Source organism: Argentina silus (assembly GCF_951799395.1).
Source record: "Argentina silus genome assembly, chromosome: 6".
NCBI lineage: Eukaryota > Metazoa > Chordata > Actinopteri > Argentiniformes > Argentinidae > Argentina > Argentina silus.
In genome coordinates this window covers 3,441,284-3,453,783 of record NC_139660.1, presented here as the reverse complement: position 1 = coordinate 3,453,783, position 12,500 = coordinate 3,441,284, and the positions used below count along the sequence as shown (strand labels likewise).

Below are 12,500 nucleotides of genomic sequence, written 5' to 3'. Positions count from 1 at the left end.
AAATAGATGAGGGTTACTGAGGGTTAATGAGTGATCTCATTTTCTGTCTGGTGGGTTAGATACAGGATCGCAAATCTGTGGAGATGGTAAAGTACGCAATGCTAAATCCATTTATGAACAATGCGCCATATTTATTCACTTTAATATGTTCATTTCAAATGTTGTACATGGGGATTGGGGGACAATTGTATTCTATAGTATTCAACATACAGTACAGTACATATCTATAAAAATTAGCATGTGTCAAAATAACAACAAACAATACTGTCCCTCTCATTTGCACCGATAAAACAGTTTGCCTTTAGGGTCAACCTTGACCATTATCCAGCAAGACACAGATAGTTCAACATAGAAAAAACAAAATCTACTTAGCTTACATATTCAGACACTGAAATAAGACAACTTTATGTTTCAAGATAATATTTCTGTGATGGTTTTTGTGAGATTATGTGGTAAAGCACCAGTATGCTACTGAGTTGTACTGCATATTTAGGTGACAGACATCCCTTGGGCCTGTGTCTCATACTGACTATGGAGGTGGGAAAGAAGGCTTCGTCTTTCATAAAATGCTGCACTATAAAACAACTCTGACACTTCACCACTGACCTTTAACCCTAACCCTAACCCTAACACTTCACCACTGACCTTTAACCCTAACCCTAACCCTAACCCTAACCCTTCACCACTGACCTTTAAACCAAACTTACTTCGCTACAAGTAATGACAACAATTAGCTAAAAGTTAGCACCATTCCAAAGCACCACAAGGACAGGAACAACAACAAAGTTATCCCCACAAACTATCAGCACCTTTTTTTTTTATTATCAAGAAATATGAAATATCGGGATGTATGAAATTAAAACAACCTTTACTGCATGGTCAGCCTATCAGAGGCTGTAGTAATCTGGTTGACCAATGAGCTGCCGCGCCAAAGAGTGATGTACTATGGGACTAAATGACCACTCTGAGTCAGAGGGAGTATCACTGTCTATCCCCTGCATTTGAAGGTGGTTCACTCGGTGATGCAGTATAATGTACAGTATGTTTTTCATGTGTAGTACAGTACCATTTGGCCTTGCAGACCATGTTCCTATGTTCACATTGATGAGGCAACACGTGTTGCGTTGCCTCTGGTTTGCCTGTTTCCAAACTAGTAAAGTGATATGACAGAGAGGTTATGTGGTTGAACTGAACTAACCATCGACCGGCCCGTGCCGAATCCTGTTAGAATGGCAAGGCAATGGCAAGTACGCTGTTTAAGAACACGGACGGACAACCATAGTTTCAAATAGACAAACAAAAAAACAAAAAAAACAACACACATACTCAAAGACCCTTATGACTGGTCAGACCTTGTGCAAAGCAAACCCTTTTCATAGCTGACTAATTTGTGAGGATTCGTACAAGCGTTGACCATTATTAAACATACACAGTGGTCTGGTAGATTTTGTGTACACATGAAACAACAGTCTGTAAATATACAAGTATAAGGTCCATATAAGGGATTGGGACATTTTTACACAAAGAAACCTAACTAGTAAAAGGAAGTGACGTTAACACAGTACTCTGGCCAGTCCTGTGGCCGTGGCAATCGTAGTAGCACCAAACACTATAAGGATATACATACATAGAGAGAGATAGAGAGAGATAGCCCTCCCAGCCCTGGACCATCTGCTGTTCACAGCAGTGCCTACACAGCTGGTGTTAGTCAGGGCTACTTTCAGAGTGTGGAGGGGGGGTGGGGGGGGGGGGGGGGGGTCTAAGCACAGTTCTCTCTCTCTCTCTCATTCCATCTCTCTCCCCCTGCCTCCCCCTGATGGCAGCCTGTGGTGCTCTCAGCAGCCCCCCCCCCCAGTGGAATGTGCCTCTCAGGTCGTCTGGGCCCAGTAGAGGGGGGTCTGGACCTGGGTCTGAGTTTAGGTCTTTGTCCCAGTAGGGTGGGTCTTCGTTCTGGATGTTGTTCTGGGCCAAGTGGGGGGTGGGGGTGGGGGAGGGTCTGGGTCTGGTTCTGGTTCCTGGGTCAATGTCCTTGGCAGGTCTTACAGCACATCTGTCTGAAGTACGGCCGGCTGCAGAACTTAAACCTGAGCACCAGGGGGCAGTACGCCACTGTGTTCACATCTTTGCACTCTGGATAGAAAAACGAAAAATCAGCACACAAGAGAAGAAGAAGTGATCGAAAACATGGATATTCATGTACCATAGTTCAACATTCATATACTGTGTGGGATGGGATGAGTGAACTTTGAACTCTGACCTTCAGGGTTGTCAGTGGGCAGGCTGAGGTCACATCTGCTCTTGCACTGTTGCATGGCTGCGGGGCGCTGGGGCTCCGGGCATTCGTTGGACAGCTGGCCGGTGTGTGTCAGACACTGCACCGAGCGCATCTCCTGACCCAGCCCACACTTGGCTGAACACTGAGACACAGCAGACAGAGAGAGAGAGAGAGACAGAGAGAGAGAGAGAGAGAGACAGAGAGAGAGAGTGAAAGTGAGTGAGAGAGAGAGGGAGAGGGAGAGAGAGAGAGAGAGAGGGAGAGGGAGGGAGAGAGAGAGAGAGAGGGAGAGAGGGAGGGAGAGAGAGAGAGAGAGAGAGAGAGAGTGAGAGAGAGAGTGAGAGTGAGAGAGAGAGAGAGAGAGAGGGAGGGAGAGTGAGAGAGAGAGGTGAACAAACAGAGCAGCACAGGCCATATAAAAGACAGATAAAAGCGTTTTTATTTACAGTGCATATATGAACAAGAGCAATAAGTTCTCTACGCTAACAACGCATTCTCCTGACCCACTAGTGAGACATGCTAAACCGAGCAGAACCAATGGTAGCCATAGCAACCTCTGAAGGCGTACCTCTCCCCAGGGTCCAGTGATCCACTGGGGGGGTGGGCAGCGCTGAATGTTACAGCGCACCCTGGTGGTGGGGCGGCCATGCTTCGGGCACTGGGACTCTGGCAGGGTGTCTGCACTCTCCCCACTCTTACACAGGAGGACACGGTGCCTGAACCCTGGGCCACAGCTGGGGTTACACTGGTGGTGGTGGTGGTGGGGGAGAGAGAGAGAGAGAGAGAGAGAGAGAGAGAGAGGGGGAAGAAGGAGACAAAAAAGGATGACAATGTTAAATCAAATCTAAGTACTCCAAAACATTATAGCACCAAACAACCAGCAGAGGGCAGTGGTGACATACAGATTTTTTTTTGGTGTGAGTTCAGTTTGCAGCAACCCCTCTTTTTTTCTCTTGCTTTCTCTAGGTTATGGTGGGTTAAGGCGAGGGCTAGCTTGGGGGTACCTACCTCTGACCAGTCCAGGGCCAGCCACTCGGGGGGGCAGGTGTGGTTGCTGCAGGGCTCAGTGAGGGGGGGGCGCAGGGGGGTACAGGCTGAGTCGTCCTGCACCTTGTCCTCCACGGTGGAGATCTTCCTCTTGCAGAGCACCTCTCGAGACCGCAGGCCCCCGTTACAGCTGCGACTGCACTCTGACCAGTCTCCTGTCCACCAGCTGGGGGGGGGGGGGGGGGGCAGGGGGGGACAGGATGTCACACGCACCGTACATGCATGCACGCACATGCACATACACACACGCACGCATGACACGCACACACGCACAAACGCGCACACACACACACACACACACACACACACACACACACACACACACACACACACACACACACACACACACACACACACACACACACACACACACACACTCACACACACACACCTCAACGGAACAGACAGACTGCTACTCACCTTGGGGAGCAGGGCTCAGAGTTGCAGGTTCGTTTCTTGTCTTTGGGCTTGCTCTTCTTGTCACAGAAGTGGTTGTAGACCACAGAGTGGTCCGCCTGCTTCTTACACACCACCTGCTGGATGTGGACACCTGACATGGGGAAGGAGTGGAGAACAGGATTTTAATGGATAAAGGCGTCTACTAAATGCCATGAATGTAAATGTGCATCAATGCGTGCTTCAGGTGAAGTGTGACACTCTCTTGGTCATTCCTCTGCTGAGCTGTGTTTCTGAATCCTTCACACTGTAGCAGCCTTTCTCCATTCATGTGTTTCTGCTGACATTGCACCAAGTCGGTTTGTTTTGCAGAAAAACTAAATGAGTTCTTATCAGGCTATCTGCTCCGGACCATTAACTTCGCAATAGAAAGAAAGCAAAGGGAAAGTGAGTGTGTGTAACTTCAAAGTTTTCCTGGGAGCAGCGCGAACGCCCGCGGTTCCAGAGAGCCGTACCTCTCTCCTCATGAACATTCCTTTCCCATGTTTCCCAAGGGGTCAGCGTTACGTTTTTTTGTGTGTTTTTAATGTGCATGTGACTGTACAGTACAGTATGTGTGTGAGAGATACTGTGTGTGTGTCTGTGTGTGTGGGTGTGTGTGTCTGTGGGTGTGGGTGTGTGTGTGTGTGTCTGTGGGTGTGGGTGTGTGTGTGTGTCTGTGTGTGTGTGTGTGTGTGTGTGGGGGGTTGGGGGGGTGGGGGGGTGTGTCTGTGGGTGTGGGTGTTTGTGTGTGTGAGTATATGAGTGAGGGCACACTGTGTGCATGTGCACTCTTAGAAAAGAGTTGTTTCTGTCGTTCAGGGAACTCTCTGATCACCACATTGGGTTCCATGTAGAACCCTTTTGGGTTCCATTTAGAATCCTTTTGGGTTCCATTTAGAATCCTTTTGGGTTCCATTTAGAATCCTCTGTGGGAGGGGACCTGGGGTTCTGCATGGAACCCAAAAGGGTTACCAAAGGGTTCCCATACAGGGACAAATGAAGAACCCTTTTTTGTACTAACTAGAACAACTAGTTGTGTCCGAGTATGTGTCCATGAGTCCAGTAGAGGGGTAAACAGTCTCAAACCATCAATGAATCAGAATCAACCATGTACATGTGCATAGCTGTGACTAACATCATTCCATATCACGCTGACTGGTAAAGAATATAGCTAGTGACAGCTCAGAATCCTAGACCCGGTTCTAGGTGGTTCCAGGCGTCCGTACCTCCAGCACAGAGAGCAGAGCAGCGGGACCAGGAGGTGTAGTGCCAGGCGTAGCCACTCAGAGGGTCTCTGTTGACGGGGGGGTTGAAGCGATAGTGGATCCCAGGGTTCTCCTCCCTCACTAGAACCTACACACACACACACACACACACACACACACACACACACACACACACACACACACACACACACACAGCTGTTACTGGAACTGTAACAATACATATTTCACACAAGACCACAGTCCATTCTCCTCACTCAGGCTGTGCTCAGAGAACTGATTCACCACTGGATTATTAGCCTGCTAAGAGAACAGAGCCCATCATTCTCTTGAGGCTGATTTATACGTTCCACATTGACATCCGCTCGGCTTTTCATGGCGGACGCTGCTTTCAATCCGCATAAGGGTTTTGCATTTATACCTTTGGGGACATCCGTGCGTATCTATGATCCAAAACAATGGAAATCTGTGTGAAGGTGAGTCAGTGAGGACACCAGGTGAGTCAGGGAGGACACCAGATGAGTCAGTGAGGACACCAGGTGAGTCAGGGAGGACACCAGGTGAGTCAGGGAGGACACCAGATGAGTCAGGGAGGACACCAGATGAGTCAGTGAGGACACCAGGTGAGTCAGTGAGGACACCAGATGAGTCAGGGAGGACACCAGATGAGTCAGGGAGGACACCAGGTGAGTCAGTGAGGACACCAGATGAGTCAGGGAGGACACCAGATGAGTCAGTGAGGACACCAGATGAGTCAGTGAGGACACCAGATGAGTCAGTGAAGACACCAGATGAGTCAGGGAGGACACCAGATGAGTCAGTGAGGACACCAGATGAGTCAGTGAGGACACCAGATGAGTCAGGGAGGACACCAGATGAGTCAGTGAGGACACCAGATGAGTCAGGGAGGACACAGTCTTCCGGGGAAGTGTGAGGTGCGCAGGTCTCCGCAGATGTCCGTTATTGCTCGAGAGGATGCGAGGATGCGGAAAGGTATAAATCAGCCCAGTCAACAACAATCAATTTCTCACAACATTTTTTCGCACTGCCACCTCACTGCAGGTCGGTTACCATGACAACGAGGGTGATGTTGGTCGGCCCCAGGGCCTCCAGGGTCTCGGGTTCGTCGGCGGGTCGCCGGTAGTGGAAGGTGGTCCCTGCGATGTCGAACCTGCGGGGGGTGTCGATGGTCAGCTTCCCGTTGATGAAGTACTGGTCCCCTTTACTCTTCAGCACTGGTGGGGGGGGGGGGGGGGGGGAGGGCAGAGGGGGACAACAGCAAGACTGAACACAATCCTTTTTTTTATTTTCAGGTTTATTTTTTGGGCATATGTGTGCTCTGTAGGCCATGGTGCTAGACCACTGGACCACCCCGGGCCACAACTGAACACTATCCTGGAACTGATGAAAACGTTCAGCTTAAAAATACTCTTTAGCTATAACAGCTTTGAAGCTTTGTGATTCTGATGCTGAGAGTACAAATGCATGATGACAGATGTAGGAGGACAGTGTACACCGTAAAGCAACTGTGTGTGTGTGTGTGTGCGTGTGCGCGTGTGCGCGTGTGCGTGTGTGTGTGTGTGTCTCATGCAGACGAGGCCGAAGATCTCACCTAGGTAGTTGAGTGAAACGTTGAGCTCCTGTATGTGTATGAACACTGATCCTTTAGGGATTCGGACCACCTCTTCATAACCTGAGACACACATACATACATGAACACACACACACACACACACACACACACACACACACACAGACACACACACACACACACACACACACATGCAGGCAAATCCACACACGCATGTACACATGTACGCGCGCGCACACGCACACACACATACACACACACCACACCATACCACACCACACACACACACACACACACACACACACACACACACACACACACACACACACACACACGCAGGCAAATCCACACACGCATGTACACATGTACGCGCGCGCACACACACACACCACACCATACCACACCACACACACACACACACACACACAGAAAGAGAAAAAGAAGGCAAGGTGGAGGTTTTATTCACTGACATACTGGAGGGGGAATGGTGTATGAGTGTTTTACTCTGCGGGACTCCAATGGAATAAGCAGAGCCTTTTCGGATTCCAACCAAATTCCTGGGCAGCGTTCAGTAACCATGTTTGAAGCCAGGCTGTGCTGTCCAGCCAGCCACCACCACAGCCCTGTAAATAACTCCAAGCCTCGCAAGTAAAAAAAAAAAAAAAAAAAAAGGAGAAATAATTTAATAATTCATTCCAACGCTGTGACCGCTGAGGAAAGGAGAGGCTTGGCTTTTGACCCCTCTCTCTCTCTCTCTCTCTCTCTCTTTTGGAGCGGGGAGTCAGTGCTGTGAGCAATTTCAGCAAACCCCGGCTCTGTACTTGCGGTTTCTGGCAAGCCGTGGAGGGAGAGGTTTTTCTGTTAACAATCAGGGGCCTGTGTGGTAAACATAGAGCCAAAGAGCAATAAACCCCCGGCCCTCAACCCCTGAATAACCCTCCACCGCTTCCAGAGCCCAGTGCTAGACTGGACAGACTGGGAAAGGAGAGAGAGGGAGAGGGAGAGGGAGAGGGGGGAGGTAGAGAGATGAAGGGATAGAGAGTGATAGAAAGAGATGGATAGGTAGAGAGAGAGACCCCTCCACCACTGCCAGAGCCCAGCACTAGACTGGACAGACTGGGAGAAGTGAGAGAGGGAGGGGGGGGGGGGGAGAGGGAGTAGGGGGGGGGGGGTACGTATCGAGACGGAGGGAGAGAGAGTGATAGAAAGACATGGATAGGTAGAGAGAGAGAGAGAGTGGGACAGGGAAAGAGGGGAAACATAAAGAGACATAAGACAGAAAAGGGACACTGGAGTACAGACAGATATGAGAAGGCAGGTGTCAGATGACGCCAGTGAGGAAGCAGGCCAGAGTCACGTGAGAATGGCTCTATCAGCACAAGGTGTGGTACTCCCACCCCCACCCCCACCCCCACCCCCTCGCCCATCTACTCTGCTGCCTCATCCCTGGCAACAAACCCCAATTTAAATCGGGGCCTGGGACCGGAGTGGTGAGGAGTGAGGATTGGTCTGGTCTGGTCTCTCAGCCTCAGAGACATATAAAACCCTGTAGACACGAGTGAGCGCTCTGAGAGCCATAAATCTGCCTGTACCAGGAATAGCCCCGGCGAGCTGAGGCCGCGGCTGTGGCCCGAGGTCTGAGGCAGAGCCGGCCACTGTGGTCCCGGGACGGGGCCGTCTGCGGAGGGTGTGTCCCGTCCTGAGGGTTGCTGGGAAGGGGGTGAGGACGGGAGGGAGGGTGCTGGGGGTGGTGAGGAGCTGCTGTTGTGGACAAGAGAGAGAGAGAGAGAGAGAGAGAGAGAGTGAGAGAGAGAGAGTGAGAGAGAGAGAGTGAGAGAGAGAGAGAGAGAGTTAGAGAGAGAGAGAGAGAGAGAGAGAGAGAGAGAGAGAGAGAGAGAGAGAGAGAGAGAGCCCAGAATAGATCCCACTGCGGCGGTCTCCACAGGCCACTTTGGCTGGGACCTCACCTAAAACTGTCTGCCACGTGCCCCTGGCCCCCGGGCGGGCACTGGAGAAACCCCACTCGCTCCCCACAACCACCTCCTCCTCCTCCTCCTCCTCCTCCTCCTACTCCTCCTCCTCCTCCTCCTCCTCCTCTCCGGAACACACACCTCCTCCTCCAATTATGACCAGAGCGCATTGAGAAGCCATTAGCGTTAGCCCAGTATCAGGTACCTGGGTGACGTTAGCCACGGGCCTATAATGAGGGAGGGAGTCTTCCAGACGTCTCAATGATAGACTGAGGACTCTGAGTGTCTCCTGAACGGATCCCCATGCCCTGACCGAGGACTGAGGCTTGGTTTCTTGGACAGTGGAGGCTAATTCTTGTACCCTGCGTCATCTATGTTCAGGGCTGGGATGTATCAGCTTTCCACTGCTATGTTTCCACAGAATCAATCACAAAAGCATTAATCAGAACCGAAAGTGTTTAGACTGAAACAGGTACTGAAATAAAAAGTCTTTCTGCACCTCAAGGAGAGAATGGTATGCTTAGGTGTTCGCAAGTAACTTTATATGATTATACTGGTTAGAGTATGCAGATGCAAATAGTGCTTGCATGTGAACGGATAATTACACACTGCTTTCGAAATGTCTGGGGTCCCTTAACTCACATTGCAAGGCATTAGTCCAACACACATTTCAGCTCGTGTCAGAATCCAAATGCACAAATACATGCGCACATTGTTGGAATTTCCATAAAAACAAATTATGTTGCATAATGTCTTGATAAATAGCTCAAACTAAATTAAATCGGATTCCCGGGAGGATAGTCGCAGTTCTGAACTCCGAAAAGCAGCCTGTTCCTTTTTTAATAAAATTTGATATTTGAGAAAGTGTTTTTTAAATTCTACTCCTCTTTTCAACTGAAATGTTTGTGCTACGGTGCGTTGGCCCTGCTATGTAAATGTCGGAGCAAGGAGAGAGAGGAGAGGGGTTAGAGACAGAGAAACAGATTCCATGGTTTCAGGAGTATATATATATATATAGTGTATTGTCCCAGTCAACTGAATGAGGTTAAGTGAAGGGTGTGGTACCTCCTTCAGGCAGGGAGTCGTTGAGAACGCCCTCGATGGCCTCACAACTGCTCCCGTCGCCCCCGCAGTTACGGCAGCGGTCCTCGCGCACGTCCGAGCCCAGAATCCGGTCACAGCCCACGTGCTGCGATGGAGGCACAGAGGACAGGAGGCTTAGGTCACGGGTGGGAGGTCAGAGGGTCAAAGGTCACAGGCAGGGGGACGGAGACACAGCAACTAGCCTCCATGCAGAGGAAAGCACTCTTCAAATGGTGTCCAAAGAGGGAACGATGATTGTAATGTTTCCCAGGCGCCTGTTCCAAAACTCCAGTTGTTGACACCAGTCATAAACATACTGTATGAAAGCTGTCTGAATCCAAACACTTTTGAAGTATTGCTCTTGTACTCGTATGCAATCATGACAAACAGACTTAAGCATGCAGTAGGAAAATAGACGGGGTCAAAGTGGGTTCAATACGGTCCAGCATAAATAACAAGTGTCTCATCACTGCTCTGCAGAACATTTAGTTCAGGAATTAAACCAGACCATCCTGGGTGTGACACTCCCTAATACTATTCAGGAATTAAACCAGACCATCCTGGGTGTGACACTCCCTAATACTATTCAGGAATTAAACATGACCATCCTGGGTGTGACACTCCCTAATACTATTCAGGAATTAAACGAGACCATCCTGGGTGTGACACTCCCTAATACTATTCAGGAATTAAACCAGACCATCCTGGGTGTGACACTCCCTAATACTCTTCAGGAATTAAACACGACCATCCCGTGTCCTTCCTCGAGCTTACACATGAAACTCCCTAATACTCAGTCTCCATACTCTACCAATGTGGAAGCCATTTCTCTGCAGTAATGACTGGAGGGATTGGCCCACTTGTTCCAGGCACTTGTTCCTCTGGATTAGGCCTGGGACGGTCCCCATGGGGAGCAGGACCAGGCAGCCTGCCTGCGCATGTTTGGAGCATGTGTTCTCTGGGGCGCAGCTCAACACCATGTGTTCTCTGGGGCGCAGCTTAACACCATGTGTTTCCGAGCCCAGCTCCGAGCCCAACTCCCTCTGCCTCTCCCACTCCATCTATCTCTCCATCTCTCTTTCCATGTCCCCCTCCCTCTCCATATCTCTCTCCATGTCTCTCTGTCTCCATCTCTCTCCCTCCCCCTCGCTCTCTCTCTCTCTCTCCATCCCAGCCTCTAACCAATCCCTCACTCTCTGGAAAATAATAATTAATTATTTATATAATTATAACTGCAAATAATACTTTTTCTCACTGTTTTGGTGGGGTTTTCTGTGTGCTTTTTTGTGATACATTTTGGATTTGGAAACCCTAACCCTAATCATATATATATATACAGCACCAGTCAAAAGTTTGGACACACCTTGCCAAGAGAGTGCAAAGCTGTCATCAAAGCAAAAGGTGGCTACTTTGAAGAATCTAAAATATAAAACATATTCTGGTTTGTTTAACACTTTTTTGTTTACTACATAATTCCATATGTGTTCCTTCATAGTTTTGATGTCTTCAATATTAATCTACAATGTAGAAAATAATACAAAATAAAGAAAAACCATTGAATGAGAAGGTGTGTCCAAACTTTTGACTGGTACTGTATATATATATGCTGGAGTGCATGAATGAACCTGGCAACATCCATGTGGTCTCTCACACACACACGCACACACACACACACACACACACACACACACACACACACACACACACACACACGCACACACACTTGTAAAACGTTGTACATTTTAAAAAGCTGTTGTATATTTTGGGTTGGGGGCGGTTGGAGAATGTGACATTCTCCTATGTATATATATGCATCAGGCATCAGGCAAGGGTGTAAGGAGAACTGTAGAGACACCCCCCCCCCCCCCCCCTCCACATCTCTTATATCCCCATACCCTGGCTTTGACTGGGTTGGTGTCCTTATATTTTTATATGCACCATAAATATAGGAGAGAGGGAGGAGGGGAGGGAGGAGAGGGAGGGGGGACAAGGGAGATAAACAGAGATACAAACTATACGAAATAATAGGGGAAGGAGAGAATGTGAGGGAAAGAGTGAGAATGCCAGCATTGCAAAGACATAGAGTGCCAGAGAGAGAGAGAGAGGGAGAGAGAGAGAGAGAGAGAGAGAGAGAGAGAGAGAGAGAGAGAGAGAGAGAGAGAGGGAGAGAGAGAGAGAGAGAGAGTGCCAGAGAGAGAGGGAGAGAGAGAGAGAGAGAGAGAGAGAGGGAGAGAGAGAGAGAGTGCCAGAGAGAGAGAGAGAGAGAGGGAGAGAGAGAGAGAGAGAGAGAGAGAGAGAGAAATGGTGCTGTGAGTGAATGTGTGTAGCAGCCAGCAGTGCAGACAGACAGCTGAGCTGGAGGGTCACTGAGTTCCTGCGGCACTAAGAACAGAGGAGCGAAGAGGAGAGGAGAAGAAAAGAGAGGAGAGAAAAGAACAGCAGAACAGAGGAGAGGAGAACAGAGGGGAGCTGTTGATAAACAGGCTCCTCTCTCTGGACGAGCCCCGAGACTCCCACTCACACCCCCCTCCCTCCCTGTACACAGGCCCTGACACACTCCAAACAAAGCACAAGAGAGGAGAGAGAGAGGGAAAAAGAGGGAGAGAGAAAGAGAAAAGAGAGAGAGAGAGAGAGAGTAGAGAGAGAGTGCAATAGAGTGAGACAGGGAGGGAGAGAGGGAGGGAGGGAGAGAGGGAGGGAGGGAGGGAGAGAGAGAGAGATGGCCGCTCAACTGCCTAATGAAATCCAGCTATGCTCCACATAGCTTCAGGAAACCACACAACAACAATTCAGATGTTTTGTGGTTTTGGTGTCATTCACAGCGAGAGTATTTAGTTTTTTTCTTTTCCTCCTCCCTCTCCAAGTGGAAAGCG

At 49.4% G+C, this 12,500-nt stretch overlaps 1 protein-coding gene and 1 long non-coding RNA gene across 2 annotated transcripts in view; both read right to left on the bottom strand.

Annotated features, from left to right (window-relative positions):
• Positions 1 to 125: 125 nt before the first annotated feature.
• Positions 126 to 1,715, bottom strand: LOC310805375. The gene is made up of 2 exons (XR_014554238.1): positions 691 to 1,715; positions 126 to 606 (listed from the first exon to the last, which is right to left on the bottom strand). It is a non-coding gene; the product is annotated as an uncharacterized lncRNA (long non-coding RNA).
• Positions 1,716 to 1,810: 95 nt separating this feature from the next.
• adamts10 (ADAM metallopeptidase with thrombospondin type 1 motif, 10) overlaps positions 1,811 to 12,500 on the bottom strand; it is a 29,721-nt gene continuing 19,031 nt past the window's right edge. The window contains 10 exon segments of the mRNA XM_083671035.1: positions 1,811 to 2,130; positions 2,258 to 2,417; positions 2,844 to 3,020; positions 3,284 to 3,488; positions 3,743 to 3,872; positions 4,987 to 5,113; positions 6,055 to 6,218; positions 6,596 to 6,676; positions 9,610 to 9,778; positions 9,780 to 9,849. Of these exon segments, the coding sequence (XP_083527161.1) occupies positions 2,021 to 2,130; positions 2,258 to 2,417; positions 2,844 to 3,020; positions 3,284 to 3,488; positions 3,743 to 3,872; positions 4,987 to 5,113; positions 6,055 to 6,218; positions 6,596 to 6,676; positions 9,610 to 9,778; positions 9,780 to 9,849 (1,393 nt within the window). The 3' untranslated portion in view covers positions 1,811 to 2,020.